Consider the following 20,109-nt stretch of genomic DNA (forward strand, 5'->3'; position numbering starts at 1 on the left):
AATCTCTATCTGTAATGACAATTCTGGAATTTTTGTTTCTTTAAAAAAACACAGATTAGCCGGGCGGTGGAGGCGCACGCCTTTAATCCCAGCACTGGGGAGGTAGAGGCAGGCGGATTTCTGAGTTCGAGGCCAGCCTGGTCTACAGAGTGAGTTCCAGGACAGCCGAGGCTACACAGAGAAACCCTGTCTCGAAAAAAACAAACAAAAAAACCCACAGATTATAAGAATGTGCTTCGTTTTAATCCCAGGGCTTTAATGGGGCTGCTTTGGACTGTCCTCAGCAGCTGACCATGACTTGCCCCATGCTGGAGGAGAGCAGCACAGTTTGCCATCCTGCAGATGATCTCTATGATTATGTGACATTTGGAACTCTGGGAACAATGCAGCGGGTTCGAAGTGCTTGGGCCTCTGAGAGGCAGGTGGCAGTGCTGGGGCCTCTGAGAGGCAGGTGGCAGTGCTGGGGCCTCTGAGAGGCAGGTGGCAGTGCTGGGGCCTCTGAGAGGCAGGTGGCAGTGCTGGGGCCTCTGAGAGGCAGGTGGCAGTGCTGGGGCCTCTGAGAGGCAGGTGGCAGTGCTGGGGCCTCTGAGAGGCAGGTGGCAGTGCTGTGTGTTTACAGAGGCTAGTTGCAGTTTGTTAGTAGCTGTGGTCAAGAACAAAAGGAAAGAAATTAGATTCAGGAATTTTCCTATTCCTTCGCTCCCTTCTATCCTTATTTCTCTCCCATGTTAGGGGTGAAACTAGGGGAGTAAAGGGTAGGGAAAAAGAAGAACCCACAAAGTAGCAAAGACTGGCTACATATATCTATATCTGTATCTATATCAAACTTGAGGCCAGCCTGGGCTACATTAGAACCTGTCTCAAGGGCTGGAGAGACGGCTCAGCTGTTAAAGACTAGGCTTACAACCAAAAATATAAGAGTTTGGTTCCCAGCACCCACGGCTGTCTCTCCAGCCAAAAAAAAAAAAAAAGAACCTGTCTCACGCCGGGCGGTGGTGGTGCACACCTTTAATCCCAGCACTTGGGAAGCAGAGGCAGGTGAATTTCTGAGTTCAAGGCCAGCCTGGTCTACAGAGTGAGTTCCAGGACAGCCAGAGCTATACAGAGAAACCCTGACTCGAAAAACAAACAAAAAAAAAGAACCTGTCTCACATATACTATGAATGAATGAATCAATGAATTAGATTAAAAAAAAAAATCAAGAAAGCATCTGATAACATATTTTGTCCAGCAAAAAGGCTGGACATGTAGAAATCTCATCTATTTCAAGGCCTCAAGCTTTGCTGAGTTTTCCTAATAAAGTGTCCAAGTGAATTGTAAAAGGCAACAAGATCTCAAGATGCAAGATATACAAGTGTTCAATCCCAAACTGCAGCCATCAGTGTAGGATGAGCTAGGATGAGCTGGTCTAGAGCTCCCGGGCACTAACAGGTGATGAAAACCCATTTCCATGTTCCAAACTCTATTTCATTGACTTTAGGATGGCATCAATACAAACCCCAAAACCTATCCCACAAAACTGTTAGTTTAAGGAGCTCAAAAATAAAAGCATTACAGCAAATAGAAGCAACAGCAGCAACACAAACACAAACAGCAGCATCTGCTCAGCCACGAGCCCCAGTGGGGAGTGTGAGTGCTGTAAGCAGGAAAGGCTGTGAGTGCCAGGAGTGCCCAGGAGCTGATGGAACCAATCATGCGCACACACATGTATAAAACTGAGGCCGACACTCCCAGAACATGGAAAGGTAACTTCAGGGAGTTTCTGGGCCTCAGCACTGTTGCACCAGCACACTGATCATAAGTGACACAGTGAGCAGAAAGGCGTCTGAACAGACTTAAGTAAGTAAAGCAACAGGGCATTTCAAAGCCCCAGTGCAGAAAACAGGGTCATAGGTACCTCCTTTTTTTTTTTTTTAATTTATTAATTATTATAAATAAGTACACTGTAGCTATCTTCAGACAGCACCAGAAGAGGGCGTCAGACCTCATTATGGGTGCTTGTGAGCCACCATGTGGTTGCTGGGATTTGAACTCACGACCTTCTGAAGAGCAGTCGGTGCTCTTACCCGCTGAGTCATCTCACCAGCCCAGGTACCTTCCTTTTAAAACAGAATTTCACATAGTGGCTGTGGTATTAAAAAAAAAAAAAATAGCCCCCTTGGGGCCATAGGGAGTGCTACTATTAGGATGTGTGGCCTTAGAGTGGTTGTAGCTTTTTTGGAGGAGGTATATGACTAAGAGGTAGGCTTTGAGGTCTCAACCCAATTCTTTTCCTGCTACCTGCAGATCCAAATGTAGAATTAATTCTCAGCTTCTTCTCTAGTACCTTATCTGCCTATACACTGCCATACTTCTGCACAGACAATGATGAACTAAATCTCTGGTGTCTCTTCAAAACCTTAAGACAGTAGCTCAGACTAGCTTCAGACTCACAGCAATCCTCCTGCTTCAGCCTTCATAGTTCTTAGTTTAAGCCGGGCGTGGTGGCGCAGGCCTTTAATCCCAGCACTTGGGAAGCAGAGGCAGGTGGATTTCTGAGTTCGAGGCCAGCCTGGTCTACAGAGTGAGCTCCAGGACAGCCAGGGCTACACAGAGAAACCCTGTCTCGAAAAAAAAAAAAAAAAAAAAAAAAAAAAAAAAAACAAAAAAACATAGTTCTCAGTTTAAAGGCATGAAGCAAAACACCTGGCTTAGACTGTTGATTCTAAAATCTATAGAAGCTGAGAACACAACAGCTAATGTGTATTCTTGTGCCTCTCAAAATGATCTTCATCTCAATTCAAGGGAATGCTCATTTTAATATCACATCAACTTGAATTCACCTCTGGCAGCCTGCAAGAGTTTAACCACCCCACTGGACAAAGCCAGGGAGTAACATAGGGACCTCAGTAGGGTAAATGCACCACCTGCTTCAGTACAGTGCTTTCTCCTGACCTCTACAAAGAAGGAACTAGGCCTCAGATGGTCACTGGGACTGTACCTTATATTTAAGAATCCCCACTGGAGCCTTTAAAGCAGAGGAAGAACCTACTGAACAAGCAGCAGAGTGGGGAGATTTGAAACCAATCTAAATGGCTACCAAGAGAAGCTAGCTTGTTCCTTTGATTCCACAGGCACTTCATACAAAGTGGAAAATGTAGCCTTGCCTAAATAGTGTCAGTGGTTCAGGAAAGCAGTATGCAGTGCACAGCAGTTTATGCCAGAGGTGTGGAACTCAGAGGAAAAAGGCTAGAGAGTCTGTCACTAACAGTTTGCTGATAATTACTGTGAATCCCTACTAATGAGACCCAGGAGGTGCATGAGAAGGGGAAAGGAATCCCTAAAAATAAAGCTCTCACTAATCAAGTTTTTATCCATTTGGCTTTTCATAGACTTGAGGCCAATCACACTGACTGAAGCCTAAATGCCACCTTCTGCTCTAGGCTAACGATGGAAGATCATCAGTTCAAGGCTATCCTGGGATACAAAATGAGACCACCTCAGATTAAGATAAATAAACTGCATAGGGTGGCAGAAGTCTTTAATCCCAGCATTGGGAAGGAAGAAGCAGGCTGAGCTCTCTAAGTCCATGTCCAACCTGGCTGAACATAGTGAGCTCCTGGACAGCCAGGGCTACATAGAGAAACCCTGTCTCTAAATAAATAGCCCCAAATCAGCCTTTTCAAATATCACTTAACATCCATAGTAGGGTCTCAGTACATCTACAAAACCAAACATTAACATACACATAGCAAAAGAGTCTAGCTTAAAGACAAATGTGGTGCCAGATGCAGGTGCAGTATTTTCCCAGCACTTGTGAGAGATTAAGACGGGACCATTAAGTTCTAGGCCAGGCTAAGGCTACAGCATGAAACCCCTTATCCAACAAAGGTAGGTTTGGCGGCACATACCTTTAACCTCAGCACTAGGGAACAACAGAAGCCAGCCAATCTTTCCAAGTTCCAGACAACCCTGGCTGAAATGGTGAGTTCCAAGCTAACCAGGATTACATAGTGAGATCCTGTCACTACTCACAATCAAACCAATAGATAGATAGATAGATAGATAGATAGATAGATAGATAGATAGATAGTGAGGTTCTGTCACCCCCTTCACAAATTAAACAAACAAACAAACGAATGAATGAATGAATGAATGAATGGGTAGATGGATGGGCTGGAGAAATGACTCAATGGTTAAGAAAGAACACTGTCTTCTCTTCCAGAGAACCTGGATTTGATTCTCAGCACCGTAGGATGGCTCAGAACCCCCTGTAGCTACAGTTCCAGGAGATCTGATGCTTTCCTTTTGATCTCCTTAATTAAGTTCTGGTATGCATGTAGTTCATATACACATATTAAGCACACATATATATACACACATGCACACACACACACGTACCCAAAGAATAAATAAATAGGTAAAAAAATAAATCTTGGGCCTAACAGAGATGGCTCTAGTTAAGAGGATGTAACTGCTCTTGCAAAGGTCCAGAGTCTGGTTCCCAGCAGCCGTGCCTGGCAGCTCACAATCGTCTATAACTCCAGCTCCAAGGGCTATGACAATCTGCATTTACATGTGTTCATACCTCACAGACACACACATATACATATAACTACAAATGAAGATTAAAAAACAAGAACAAAAGAGCTTAAAATAAAAACCACGGGTAGCTTGTCACTTTAGGCAAAATGAATGCAACTGAAGACAAAAAAAAAAAAGTCATGAAACTTGAGGGTTTCCACCCTCTGTCACTTCAGAACTATGGACCACTAGTAATTTTCTTCTTAACTGAAAGAAATGGGCAGGTGGCACATGCCTTCAATCCCAGCACTTGGGAGGCAGAGGCAGGTGGATTTCTGAGTTCGAGGCCAGCCTGGTCTACAGAGTGAGTTCCAGGACATCCAGGGCTACACAGAGAAACCCTGCCTCAAAAACCAAACCAAACCAAAACAAAACAAAACAAAAAAGAAATGGTACTGCATCCCCTCCTCATTATTGCAAGGCTAGGGACTGAATACAAGATCTCAACCATGTTAGGAAATCCCATTATTACTAAATTAATATTCTCAGCTATTTGGTTGAGACTAAGTTGTCCAGGTTGGCCCCAAATAATCCTCTTGCCTCAGCTTCCCAAGAAGCTTAGATTATTGGCATAGGCACCATGCCTAGCAAAAGCTACTATTATCGTGAGCATGCTACACTATCAGGTTAACAGGCTCAGAGACAGGGTATACTTCTGCATTGTGTAACAGTTTTGAGTAGCTAAAATGTACAGCCATACAATGGAGTAATTCATCTTTTAAAAAGAGTGCTGTAGCATACATACACTAAAGTAAACACACTTATGTTCACAAAAGTGAGAGAGAACAATTTCAGAAATAACATTACGTTCTTTCCAACCACATCTCAGGCTTACAACTAGAGGGCAGACATATATATATATTCACAGAAAAGGACAATCAAAACAGACTGCTTGCACATGGCTAATGTAATCATCAAACTCCTTTACTCTTTTTAAACTTATTTTTGCCTATCTGCATTTTCTCAATTTTTCACATTGACTAATCATTTTGTATAAAAACACGCCCTGATCAACTGATGAATACAAGTGGGACTGGAAATACAAGCCCTTACCTCCGATGATACAGATGTATCACAGGAAAATAGAAGAAATGCTTCTGTTTTCTGCATTTCCCCTGGTTCCACCAACAGTTTATTGCCACAAACAACACCTGCAGAGGCAAAACAGGTTTCATGACTATGAATAGCAACTCAACAGTTACCAAAACTCACAGTTGTAGAAACAGAACTACTCCCTCCTGCTATAACAGAAGGTATTAAACAAGAAACAAACAAACCCTGTTTCAAGCTTTCTAAGGTGACATTTAGCACCAAAATAAAACTACTCAGTGGTAGTTCATGCTTGTGATCCCAACCCTGGGGCATGGGAATAAGGGGCAGGAGTAGAGTGGGGTGAGGGGAGTGAGGGAGCTGAAGCGGGTGAATTACCATGACTTATATACAGGCTAGCTTGGTCTACAGAATGAATCGCAAAAATAAAAAATAGGAAATAGAGAACTGTCTCAGAAGAGCAGAGGACATGGATTTGATTCCTGTAAGTCCAGTAGCTCCACCCCCAGGGTGATCCAGTGCTTTCTCCAGGCACATGGTGCACAGGCAAAACAGTCATATATATAAAAAGTAATAATAATAAATCCTTCCTTTTTTCTTTTAATGAAAAATAACCAGGTGTGCGCTTAACCCCAAGACTTGTGAGGCAAAAGGAAGCAGATCATGAAGTTTGAAATAAGCCAGGTCTACAAAGCAAATTCCAAACCAGACAGGGCTACATATGAAAACCATCTCAAAAAATAAATACATAAATTTCAAAGAAAGACAAACCCTTCTCCATATTTTAGCTAGTACTCTTGGAGCCTGTCACAAGAGGAAAATCACTTGTTTTTAATGTTAAAATGGATGAGCAAAACTTTAAAAGGACTTGATTTTAATTTAATTTTATTATTTATTTATTGAGGCAGAATCTCACTATATAGCCTTGGCTGGCCTGGAGCTTACTGGTCTTGAACTCTTAGAAATCTTTCTGCCTCAGCCTCCAGAGTTCTAGGATTAAAGGTATACACCACCATGTCCAGCTGAAGGGAATATTTTAGGTGAGAGTCAGGGGTGTTGTTCAGTGTTAGAGCACTTGCCTAACCTTTGAAAGACCTTGGGTTGAGTCACACACACACACACACACACACACACACACACACACACACACACACCATGGCATGCTCTTAGAGGTCAGAGGATAACCGGTCCTTTCATTGTGTGGTCCTAGGGATTGAACTCAGGTCCTTAGGCTTGGTGGCAAATGCCTTTACCCACTGAGCAATCAATCTTTCTAGCCCAATGACTATTTTAAAAAATAATAAAAATAGCATTTAGGCCACATTCTAGAAGGTAGTTCTAAAAAGTAAAAACATGAGTTAAATACACATTTACAAGTAGATGTTGAGTATTTAGGGAAAAGTATTCCAATCTGTTAATAAAAGAATCAGAACAAGTGTCCCCACACTGGCACCTGAAGGATCAGGACTGTCTGGTTTGGGTACAAGAGGTTCTAGAACTAGCTGCAAGATAGAGCAATTTCCAGCTCTCTTGCCCCTGCCCTCCTGACACCATTATTGCCTCTCAAGTGTCACAACCAAAGGTCTCCTGTACCTGAGCTCAGCAGCAGAGCTACCCTCTATAGAGGACCTCCAGACTATAGAGGGGACAGCCAAGACAACAGACAGACTTTTGGGATATGTATCAAATTTTTCATAAGTTATTCAGGGTGAGTGAGATGATTCAGTGGGCAAGTGTTTGCTACCCAAGCCAAGGGATGGTCTGAGTGCCATCCCTGAATCCCACAATAGGAATGAACCAGCTCCCAAAACGGAAACCCTGGAAAGACTGGGGGTACTAGGCCTGGAGAGATGACTCACGGCATTTCTAGAGGATGCAGTTTGGTTTCTGGCACCCAAATGGCAGCTCACAACCATCTGCAACTCCAGTTCCTAGAGACCCAATGCCCTATGGCTTCTGTGAGCACTAAGTATTCATGCAGTGCAGAGAAACATACATACATATAAAATTAAAATGCATTTTAAAATTTTTCAAGAAGGTATGAAGAAAATAATATGGAGTTAGCAAACATAAAGCCATCTTGACATGCTTTCTGCCTGCAAGTACAATAGAAATGCTCAAACTTAGTGAGAACTCTTCAGAGTTTTTAGAAGCCATTTTTTTTAAATTTGTATTTATACATTTATATCTGTAACTGTATGTTATATGCATGTGCATTCCCTGGAGGTCAGTAAGGCAACTGTGATGTCCCTGATGTGGGCTTTGAGACCCAAACTCAGGTCCTCTGGAGGAACAGCAAACTCCCTAACCAGTGACTCACCTCTCTGGCTTCGGAGAGTCCAGCTGTAAGCACATTTCTAAAGCAACAATCTTTACCCATGATTGAAGTCTCATTTTCTTTACTTAAAAACAGGGCCTGATTAGCTGGGCATCTCTCAGGAGGCAGAGACAGGTGGATCTCTGTAAGTTTGAGGCCAGTCTCAGTCCCAGGACAGCCAAGACAAAACAAAAGGCACAATCTATCATCTTGCTAATTTGACTAAGCAATATGGCTCAAATGATTTTTACCTTCTTCTAAAAACAAATGTGCTCTTTTCCCTGTTATGTACATAGAACTATAAGCTCTCAATTTAGAAGGACCTGAAATGAACAGGTTGGATCACTGTGGGTGGCACAAGCCCTTGTCTGTAACTCCAGTATGTTAGCAGACTGCTAAGCCTTTACAAACCAGAGACTCTGCTTAAGAAAGCCAAAGCTAAAATACCAGCTTGAGGAGCTGTGAAGTGAGCATGGTGACAGCTCACAGGAATACTGTGTTACTATCCCGACACTGTGCTTAAACAGCTACAAACTAAGTTAACCTTCACATGAAACAAAGAGTTCCTCTTTGCTTCCTGTATGGAGACAGACCTTTGTTCTCCAGATTGTGGAGAGCAGGGGAGTGACTCGGAAGTGGTACTCTTTTTTATGCTTATATACTGAGTGCTTGCCCAGGGCTCCCTTAGAATTCCTGTTTCCTTCCTGAAAAGTTGATATGATATAATGATATGATATATTACTTTAAATTTTCTGATCATCAGGCTTGACACAAAGTGCCTTTAGTCACTAAGCCATCTTGTCAGCTATGTATGTGTCTGTATGTTACGAATGAACATAACACAAACACATAATTAATACACACACACACACACACACACAAACAAACACATTCACACACACAGTCTTTCTTTTGAGACAAGGTCTCATGTAATTCAGGCTGGCTTCAAACTCACCATACAAATGAGGAAGGATTGAACTCCAACCCTCCTGTCACTACCTTCCAATGCTGAGATTCCTCTCAGGAAATATGAGCTGTATAAGGAATACAGTTCCAGCTGGGTGGCGGTGGCGCACGCCTTTAATCCCAGCACTGGGGAGGCAGAGGCAGGCAGATTTCTGAGTTCAAGGCCAGCCTGGTCTACAGAGTGAGTTCCAGAACAGCCAGGGCTACACAGAGAAACCCTGTCTCAAAACCCCCCCAAAAAAGAATACAGTTCCTTATTATTGGTATACTTGGAGGTATAAAAAGTTAAAAGGTTTTGTGGAACTGGACAGGACACCTAACCACTATTTAAAATATTTCTTGTTTCTAGGAAAATCAAATGAGAGTTCTGAATGAATTCTGTAGCTCCAGGGTTCTCCACCCAAGTTAGCTCAGATCATGGTTCTACAATAGCACAGGCCCTCAGGAATCTATGCAGTGCTTTTTGTTTGCTACAATAGTTAAGCAAAGCTACTATGGATGGAGAGCAAGGTCCTGAGAAAGGTCCTGCAATGCTCAAATCTGCTCTGATTATGCCAAAGTCACCCTGTCATCCTACAGTAGTTTGAAATGCCTACCTAGCACTTTTTACCAGGAAAAAATCTGCTCTGTTAAGTGCAAACTCAGACTCTAAGCCCATTTTACATGTGAATCCAAGGATTCACAGGACTTCTGAGGATGAGACTGCTATAGAAACTGAGACAGAAATCCCTCTATTTAGTTAGGGGCTCTCCCAGGAGCTGCTTTCTATTGTAGACCCAGTTATAAAGTCCCTGTGGGATCTGAGCCATCAGCTCATCACTTCTTACCATAAGTCTACATCTGTAACTATCCCATTCACAGTGGCTCTACATAAAGCATAATGCTTTGCCTGTGTACTGACAACTAAAATATCTAAGATTTAGCTACAGATTACTTTCCCATTTTCCCACCACCTCTGTTACAGTTAGTACACTACATTATTCTGAAATCACATGCATAGGGGAGTTTTGAAATAAGAAAAGGGGGCACCACAAAATAGTTATTTTCAGGTTTGTGTGCCACAGTGCACACCTCTAATCCTCAGGAGGATGAGGCAGAAGTATCAGGAACTCAAGACCAGACTTCAGAAGATTCAGACTCAAAAATTTAACTGGAGCTCGTAATTGGCTCAGCATTTAAGAACACTGCTGCCCTTTCAAAAGATGGGGGTTCAGTTCCCAGCTCCCACATCGTAAGTAGATCATACCCACCAACATGTAATCTAGTTACAGGAGATAAGGTGCCCTCTTCTGACCTCCTAATGCACCAGGCACATATGTGGTATACATGCATACAGACAAAACGTTTACCCATATACATAAAATTATATATATGTATATATACATATGTGTGTGTGTGTGTGTGTGTATGTACACATTTTAATTTACTGAGGGGCCAGTGAAATGGATCAGCAGGTAAAGGCACTTGCCACAAAAGCTTGGTGACTTGTGTTTAATCTCTAGAACCCACAGAAAGGCAGGAGAGAACTGACTCCATGAAGATTTGAATCCAGGTCATCAGCTGCCTCTGCCTCCTAAGTGCTGGGATTAAAGGTGCGTGCCACCACCGCCCAGCTAGTCTTTTTATTCATAAATTTCTTCTGTATAAACATTTAAGAAGTTGACTACTTAGTAGAGGAGTGCTGACTCCTTCAAATTGTCTGCTAACTCCACATATGCACCATGGCCTGTGTGCCACTTACAACATAAAAGACTTAACAAGCCACATAAACTGGACATGAGAGAGCTGGGGTTCTTGGTCTCTACTATCTTTAGCATTGTATCACACAACCTGGTATCCTGGGCAAGCACACATCTCCTGAAGCCACAGAACTGAAGCTCATTCTCGCCACTTGACATCATGACAGGACTCTTCTTCCTGTTTCTTCACAGGTTTTGCACTTGACAAGGTCCCGGAGTTTACCTGAATATCACTGCAAGTCTGGCATAATTTCTCTGAGGGGCCATCCTCTCTAATACAGATTTGACAGTCACTGCTTGGGCGAAAAGCAAGCATTTACCTGATCTGAAAGCCGGCTGGCTGCCTGCTCAATTTCTGTCCTGGCAGCGATGGACTGGCCACACCATGGGGCATAGAAGAATAGCAGCACCACCTCAGAATCCTGGCGGACATGGTCAGCATAGTCCAGCTGCCCCTGGAAGAGGTCAAGGACCGGAGATCTCAAGGAGAAAAAGCTGACAGGCGGCTTTGCTGGTATTATCACGTCTTTTGCTCGACTAAAAAAGAGTAAACACAAACAATTTCTCCACTTACTTTTTTTCTTCCATTACAGTTTTGTATGGAAAAAGAGAGAAGACTTTTTTTAAAGGCCTTTTTTGAGTAAGAAAATAAGAGTTTGTAAGTCACTGTCCTGAACAGAAACCAATACACTGTGCTAAGGCAACACCTGGCTGGGACAGTACAGATGCACTGTCCCTGCAGGTGTGGGTTAGGGACACAATACAGAATGACACGATCCATGGTCTCACTGCCCACAACTCAAAGTTTCGACATCAGCTCCTTGTAGCCTGACACTTAACAAAAGTCATTGCTCTCTGGGCACTGCTGCTCATTAAGTATGAGGAAACCATCTATATCACCATGAGTATAGTTCCTATAGGAGGTATGTACAGTTAACTCAACTTTTAGAAAACATAATTTATTAAGGGGAGTTAACCTTATCTATCGAAAGCATTCAGGGAAAAGCAACTATAACAGACTTCTACACACTAACACTAATCAGTGGTAAGTAAGATGAAGAACAAAGTAAGATCCTTATCTGGGAAGGTTCCCCACAGTCAGAGAGGCCACAACTCTCCCATTAGGCACATGTGCACAATGCTAGAGCATAAAGCCCTGACCACAGTGCCCTAAAACAATACATTAAACCAAAAGAAAGTAAAGGAGCAAAGAAAAAAATAAAATCCAGAAGGCATAAGTGAAAACAACGGTGTCAATAATCACAATTTAAAAAGATTAAGCCATTCGACTAAGAAGTGACTGCTAAGATCTTTATTAACCCTACATTCAACAGAGGGCTAATATCCAATATATACAAAGAACTCAAGAAGTTAAGACTCCAGAGAACCAAATAACTCTATTAAAAAATGGGGTACAGAGCTAAACAAAGAATTCTCAACTGAGGAATACCGAATGACTGAGAAGCACCTAAAGAAATGTTCAACATCCTTAGTCATCAGGGAAATGCAAATCAAAACAACCCTGAGATTCCACCTCACACCAGTCAGAATGGCTAAGATCAAAAACTCAGGTGACAGCAGATGCTGGTGAGGATGTGGAGAAAGAGGAACATTACTTCATTGCTGGTGGGATTGCAAGCTGGTACAACCTCTCTGGAAATCAGTCTGATGGTTCCTCAAGAAACAGGACATAGTATTACCTGAGGACCCAGCTATCCCACTCCTGGGCATATAACCAGAAGATGCTCCAACATATAACAAGCACACATGCTACACTATATTCAAAGCAGCCTTATTTATAAAAGCCAGAAGCTGGAAAGAACCCAGATGTCCTTCAACGGAGGAATGGATACAGAAAATGTGGTACATTTATACAATGGAGTACTACTCAGCTATTAAAAACAATGACTTTATGAAATTCTTAAGCAAATGGATGGAACTAGGACATATCATCCTGAGTGAGGTGACCCAATCACAAAAGAACACACATGCACTCACTGATAAGTGGCTATTAATCCAAAAGCTCGGTGTCTTAGTCAAGGTTTCTATTCCTGCACAACATCATGACCAAGAAGCAAGTTGGGGAGGAAAGGGTTTATTTGGCTTACTTCCACATGGCTGTTGATCACCAAAGGAGGTCAAGACAGGAACTCAAGCAGGTCAGGAAGCAGGAGCTGATGCAGAGGCCATGGAGAGATGTTCCTTGCTGGCTTGCTTTTTCCTGGCTTGCTCAGCCTGCTCTCTTATAGAGCCCAAGACCTCCAGCCCAGGGATGGCACCACCCACAAGGGGCCCTACGCCCTTGATCACTAATTGAGAAAATGCCCCACAGCTGGATCTCATGGAGGCACTTCCCCAACTGAAGCTCCCTTCTGTGATAATTCCAGCCTGTGTCAAGTTGACACACAAAACTAGCCAGTACACTCGGAATACCCAAGATACAATTCACAGACCACATGAAGCTCAAAAAGAAGGAAGACCAAAGTGTGGATACTTTGGTCCTTCTTAGAAGAGGGAACAAAATACCCATGGGAGGAGATACAGAGACAAAGTGTAGAGCAGAGACTGAAGGAAAGGCCATCCAGAGACTGTCCCACCTGGGGATCCATCCCACATACAGTTACCAAACCGAGACACTATTGTAGATGCCAAGAAGTGCTTGCTGACAGGAGCCTGATATAGCTGTCTCCTGAGAGGCTCTACCAGTGCCTGACAAATACAGAGGTGAATGTTCACAGCCAACCACTGGACTGAGCACAGAGTCGCCAATGGAGGAGCTTGAGAAAGGACTGAAGGAGCTGAAGGGGTTTGCAGCTCCATAGGAGAAACAACAATATGAACCAACCAGACCCCCACAGAGCTCCCACGGACTAAAGTACCAACCGAAGAGTACACATGGTGGGACTCACAGCTCATATGTAGCAGAGGATGGCCTTGTGGGACATCAATAGGAGGAGATGCTATTGGTCCTGTGAAGGCTTGATGCCCCAGTGTAGGGGAATGCCAGGACAGGGAAGTGGGAGAGGGTAGGTGGGTGGGTAGAGGGAACACCCTCATAGAAGCAGGTGGTGGGAGAATGAGATAGGGGGTTTTCAGAGGGCAATCAGGAAAGGACATAACATTTGAAATGTAAATAAAGAAAATATCTAATTTTAAAATATATATATATATACACATATATATATATATGTATATATATATATGAAGTGACTGCTACTACAAAACAAATCCCAGTTATTTATCACCTCAAAGAGTTATTTTTTAAAATATAAAAACACAGATGCCAGCCGGGTGGTGGTGGTGCACGCCTTTAATCCCAGCACTTGGGAGGCAGAGGCAGGTGGATTTCTGAGTTCCAGGCCAGCCTGGTCTACAGAGTGAGTTCCAGGATAGCCAGGGCTACACAGAGAAACCCTGTCTCGAAAAAGCAAAAAACAAAGACAAACAAACAAACAAACAAACAAACAAACAGAAGCCAGCGCTCAGGAAGCAGAGACTGGATCAAGCACCAGTCTGGGCTACATAAGAATACCTTATTTCAAAAACCAAATTAATGAAATGTCAGTAGTAAGCATAAAGGCTGGCATGATACATCATGTGAATATTCTTACAATTAAATACTACTAAAAACTGAGAAAAATACAAGCAAGAGCCACTAAGATGGTTTAGCAGTTATAGGCACTTGCCATCCTGGGTTCAGTCCCAGAGACTCACATGATAGGTAATAACTAATTTGAGGCAAATTGTTCTCTAGATAGATAGCTGGATGGAAAGAGAGAGAGGGGGAGAGAGAGAGAGAGAGAGAGATGTTACAGAAGCAGTAGCAGCAGCAACAGCAGCACAATGTCCTCTTCTGGACTCTGCAGGCACCATGCACACACAGTGCACTCACTTATATATCACTTATATACATGCAGGCAAAACTTGCATACATATAAAATAAAAAGCTTTCTTAAAAAGGCAAATAAAAACCTACTAATATATACCTTAACTTGAGTGAACCTCAAAATAATTATGCCAACAGGAAAAAAATAGGTGGATATGAGGGGCCATAATAGAATGCAAAACAAGAAAAAAAAAGAGTTAAAAGAAACCAACTTAACGTAATAAAACACTTCCCCATTGTGGTCCACCTATAGAGGATACTTCCCTAACCTGAAAAGTGCACTCCCTTACACAACTATTCAAATACCTGCCTGAGTAACTGCTCTTTTGGCTCAGACACAGGCAGAGGCTGCTGCCAAGAGCTTTCTTCCTAGAGGAGTAAGACAGCAAAGAAACAGGTACATAAACAATGAGCAATAAGAGTTACAGAAAATGACCGTTGTTGTGGGAGAACTCAGTATAGAGATATAATATAGGGGCACAGCAGCTTCTGATGAGGTGGTAACCAAGTACCTCTTAAGCTGAGGCCTGAGTGACAGACAGACAAGCAGCTAGCTGCACAGAGGTTAGGAGATGTGTTCTGAAGAGATTCTAAAGGCTGTTCCACTGGCGGAATTATTTTCCTGCCATTCAAATGCAAGTTAAATTGGGCATTAAGCACACATTTATAATTCCAGAATGCAGACAGCTAAGCAGGACAGTAAGCTCAGGCTAGCCTGGGTTAAAGTGAGACTCAAATATAAAGCCAGGGCACTGTTAAAAGCTCAGCAGTTAGGAGAATGCCTACAAGAGCAGTACCAAGTTCCTTTCCCAGCACCTATGTGCCCAGAACTGCCTGCGACTCAGGTTCTAGGGTATCCAATGCCTCTGGGCTCTGTGGGCACTTGCACTCATGTGTACACACCCACACAGATGTGCACCTATACACAGACACATAATTTAGTGTTTGTTTGGTTTTTTTGTTTGTTTGGTTGGTTGTTTTTTTTGTTTTAAAGCCAAGCATGGTTATACACACCTGTAAAGCCAGCACTTGATTGGAGAAGGCAGTAGGATCAGGAGTTTGAGTTTGAAATCACCCTGGACTACATGAGACCCAAAGTCAAAAACAAAAAGAAAACTTGCATGCTTAGCATAAAATAATGCAATCTGGGGGATAAATACAGGTGACATCAATTATTATTATTTTGTTTTGTTTTGTTTTGTTTTTCCAGACAGGGTTTCTCTGTATAGACATGGCTGTCCTGGAACTCACTCTATAGACCAGGCTGGCCTCAAACTCAGAAATCCACCTGCCTCTGCCTCCCCAGTGCTGGGATTAAAGGCGTGCGCCACCACCACCCAGCTACAGAAGAGTTCTTAAAGTTAAAAGTCAGATAAAACACAAAGCAAACAAAAACTAAGCAGCCAGGAAAGAGAAACATGGCCCTCTGCCCTACCACAGACCCTTTCCATATATCTCTCAAATTTTGCTTTACATTTTTCAAAAATTACATGTAAATCAGACTTCCTACAACTCTTTTAAGTTTATGTAGCACATACAAAACAAAAAACAACAACAACAAAAAACAACAAGAACTGGTTGTGAACAATAAAGGCATGTTTAAAAACAAAAAAGATGGCCAGGCGTTGTGGTCCAAGCCTTCAATCCCAGCACTTGGGAGGCAGAGGCAGATGGATCTCTGAGTTTAAGGTCAGCTTGGTCTACAGAGTGAGTTCCAGGACAGCCAGGACTACACAGAGAAATCCTGTCTTAGGAAAAAAATGTTTACTGCCTGTGCACATGATGTGTATGAGTGCAGATATTCACATGAAAGTCAAAGATAACTTGAATTTGTTCTCTCCTTCCACCATGAGCTCTAGGATCAAACTCACATTGTCAGGCTTGTGCAGTAAGTGCTTTGCTCACTAAGCCATATTGCTAGCTTGTAAATTCAATTTATATGAAATTTATACCTTAAACCTCCCTTCTAAAGGTAAACTATACACACATGCAGCTTTATTCCTAATAAGCATAAACAGGAAAGCAAGCAGAATGGATTCATGGAGACTGAGTGCCCATAAACAGAAGTGGGCAAAGATCAGAGGCCCAGAACAGCCAATTACAGTGGCTCCAAACCCACCTTCTTACAGACCACCTACTCCACACTACTGAGCACTTAGCACTGAGGAGGGCAGTCATTGATTTCAGACTTGTACTATGAATAAAGTTAAATTTGAAAAACAGACCCGACGTATTCTTCCTTAAGCGTCTGTCCTCATTAAAGATCTTAAAATAAGAACAAAAATAATGTCAGAGTCAGTTGTACCATAATATTTTGACACCATTCTACCAAATAAACTCCTTAAAAATTTATCTGAGTTTATTACAAAGGCTGTCCCATTGCCAGCACCATAAAAAGGCGCTTGAGGAAGTAGACTGCAGGCTCACTCTCCATCCTGCCAACTCCCCAAACCGATTTAGTCTCTTCGATCTTCCTGATGTCTCAAAGGTCAAGTCTATCCACTAAGTCACATGCTTTTGTCTCAGATCAAACACTGAACATTGTTTTCACAGCTGGGCAAACTGAAGTAAATCAATTCCTTGACGTGGGAAAAGGACTATTAATCTGAATCCAAATCCAAGTTACAATATTCCACCTTGTAAAATACTTTCTGTATTTTTCTTGTAAAGACAGTACTAGTCTAGTTGCTCAAGATAAAAAAATTCCAACCCCAGGCCAGGGGTGGTGACAAGCACTTTTAGTGCCTTAAACACTTTCGCACAGCACCTAGCACTTGCAAACAATAAAAACACTACTCTCTTCCCCTTAAAACTCCCAATTTTTGACCCACCTTGACCTCAGGGATCTCATATTGTGTTCATTACACTCAATCAGTGCCCAGATAAATCTCCCTCTGTACAGAAGTGCCAAAAGGATATGTCAAGTGATAATAGATTTTATAAACCGCAATTTCAAATGATATACTGATGATCTGAGGCGAGGCGTATAATTGAAATATAAACTTTGTACCTACGAAATTTACTGAAAAGAGGCACATTAGCTTCCATTCTTCCTAAACTCCAGCCTATTCAGGCCTTTTCGAAGTTTCACAAAAAGGCCAAGCTTGTCCAGAATCCAGATCTTTGCACTGTTTTGTAATAGATCTTACCCCAGATCTTCCACCACTGACTGCCCCCTTCCTCTCCTTGTTTAAACGTCTAATGCCATTTTCTTATGAAGGCCCTTGCTGCCCTACCCACCCTCATCCTTCTATTCCCTGCATAGCACTTATTAAGGTCTCTGAAATGTTTGTCTACCTTATATATCATCACCTCAATGAGACCTCCAGGGAACGGGGATTTTTGTCTTCAAAAATTAACGGGTGCTCAGTACAAATGTGCACTGTCAAATGCGTGCCTAGATTCCAAAAACGACTAAGACCCCTAAATGGCTTGTGAATCACCACACTGCAAGCATTAAGGAAAATGGAATGAATTAAAACAGAGTATTATAGCCTGGGCAAGAATTGACATGTGCACCCCGAGAGACCCCCAACAGGTGAGAAGCAGCTCAAAAACATGGCCAAACGCCCTCGGTACATAATTGATACAGAGCAGCACCCTGAAACATCTCCACGCGGAACTAGGACAGCGGGGGACCGCGGTCGCCGGGAAGGTCAAGCCTGTGGTCTCAGGTAAGGTCAGGCCCGACTTCCCTGAGGAAGACATACAATCCCCCGAGCCCGGAGGCCCCGAGCTGACCCCGCGCAGCCAGGCTGGCAGAGCTCTGGCCGCGGAGCCCGAGTCCGGGCAGCCTCACCTGCAGGTGAACTTGAGGGCGAAGAGCAGGGCGCAGCCGAGAGCCACGGCTCCGCACAGCAGCTCCGGCCGCTGGCGCGCCATAAGCGAGGCGTCGCGCAACCCGCGGCGGATCCGGCCCTCCAAGGACGCCGCCGCCCCGGCCGGGCTGAGGGAGCCGGAGCCCTTGGGGCCGCCACCCTCGTCCTCGGCGTCCTCGCTGTTGTTTCCGCCGCCGCCGCCGCGGCCTCCGCATTCCGACATTACATGCTCCCTGTGGCCGGCTTTATACCGCCGCTGTCGCCACCTCGGGCCCGGGGACCCGGCCCCGCACGTCGCTCCCGGACCTCGCAGCCAGCAGCGCCCGCTAACCCGGACTCTCCACGTCAGCCGAGACGCCCCGCCCACCGACCGAGCCTGCGCGAATGCCCGCTTTCCGCGAAGCCCCGCCCTTTGGGACCACGCCCCGAGTCTACGGAGTCTGCGCGGGTGCTCGTAGCACTCGCGGCCGCGTCATCCTTTCACAGGTCTCGCCTCTCTTGTACAGACTCTGCCTGCCCTTCATTCGGGGACTGCGCAGACGCTACATCCCGGAAGCTAGCTGGTGACGTCTCCTAGCGAGTCCTTCCGTTGGTCGGCCTTTCCGGGTACTGTTAGGGCTCGGACTGTCGCTAGTGCTCCGGGCGACGGACCCTGCAGTGCATAGGTGCAGTTTGTTATCTCTGCTTTTCAGAAAGGGGGGCAGAGGAGCCTCTTGCAGAGACGAGAAGGACCGGAGGACACAGTAAGGAAACGGAGACCGGCCTGCTCTGTAATGGGGTAGTAATAACGCTGCATACCTTCTGCTTCAGTTTCTGCTTTCAGGATCCTACTTTGACTTCCTTCAATGATGGATTATGATGGTAAAGTGTAATCAAAATAAACCCTTCCTTCCCCAAGTAGCTTTTGTTCGTGTGTTTATCACAACAGTAGAAACCGTGAGACAAGTACTGATAAGTGGTAATTACATGCAACAAAAGAACCCAGCTGTAAAAGTATGGATGTATATTGTGTAATCTTATTTCTATGCACCATGCTTGATGGGCAAATCCACAGGAACAGAGCAGACGTGATTAAAGTTTGGGAGGTATCGGAGGCAGGACGTTACCTGTCTCACACCTCCCAGCAATAAGAATGCAAGGTCAGCCTGAGATGCAGAGTGAATTATCTTCATTTTCCCCTCAAAAGTAGGTTTATATGAGTTGTGTATAATTTTCTAAACCAGGCTTGGTGGCACAAACTGTGATCCCAACTACTCTGGAAAAGAGGACCACTTTACCAGGACTACATAGAGAGTTCAAGGCCAGCCTGCGCAATCTAGCAAGCCCCTATTTCAAAATAAAAAAGTTTTGGTTGGGGCTGGAGACAAGGCTCAGTATTAAGAGTACTGCTCTTGCAGAAAACCCAAGTTTGGTTCTCAATACAGATAGCTGAACTGCCTGTAACTCCAGGTAATCTGATGCCCTCCAAGGTACTAAATGAACATGGACACACCCAGTCACACACATAATTAAAAATAAAATCTTTTTGTAAAGTTGGTGGGGAGGGGGAAATAGCCTAGGTCAAATGTTAATTTTAAAACCACCTATGTGGGGCTGGAGAGATTGCTCAGTGATTTTAGGAGCACTGGTTGTTATAGAAGACAAGAGTTCAATTCCCAGCATCCACACGAAGCTCATAAAAGTTTATAGCTCCAGTGGTAGGGGATCTGACCTCCATGGGCACCAGGTATGTATGTTTACACATAAAATTGTAAGATTATTTTCACAAAG

The 20,109-nt window shown here is 43.7% G+C and overlaps 2 protein-coding genes across 6 annotated transcripts in view; one reads left to right on the forward strand and one right to left on the reverse strand.

The window, feature by feature from the left end:
• Txndc11 (thioredoxin domain containing 11) overlaps positions 1-18,714 on the reverse strand; it is a 60,454-nt gene extending 41,740 nt beyond the window's left edge. For 2 of the 5 annotated variants that reach the window (XM_031362755.1, XM_031362736.1), the window contains exons 1-3: positions 18,321-18,714; positions 10,956-11,172; positions 5,617-5,714 (exon numbers count right to left, since the gene is read on the reverse strand). In XM_031362755.1, the coding sequence (XP_031218615.1) occupies positions 5,617-5,673 (57 nt within the window). In that variant the 5' untranslated portion in view covers positions 5,674-5,714; positions 10,956-11,172; positions 18,321-18,714. The remainder of the gene's footprint in view (positions 1-5,616; positions 5,715-10,955; positions 11,173-18,320) is intronic. The other 3 variants (XM_031362782.1, XM_031362775.1, XM_031362746.1) reach the window with 2 other exon arrangements.
• Positions 18,080-19,236, forward strand: LOC116086225. Its single transcript, XM_031364583.1, has 3 exons — positions 18,080-18,195; positions 18,226-18,945; positions 19,032-19,236. Exons 1-2 carry the CDS (start codon positions 18,080-18,082, stop codon positions 18,914-18,916), a joined length of 807 nt encoding a protein of 268 aa, XP_031220443.1. The 3' UTR covers positions 18,917-18,945; positions 19,032-19,236.
• Positions 19,237-20,109: the final 873 nt, after the last annotated feature.

The sequence above is a fragment of the Mastomys coucha genome, unplaced genomic scaffold (assembly GCF_008632895.1).
Source record: "Mastomys coucha isolate ucsf_1 unplaced genomic scaffold, UCSF_Mcou_1 pScaffold12, whole genome shotgun sequence".
Taxonomy (NCBI): domain Eukaryota; kingdom Metazoa; phylum Chordata; class Mammalia; order Rodentia; family Muridae; genus Mastomys; species Mastomys coucha.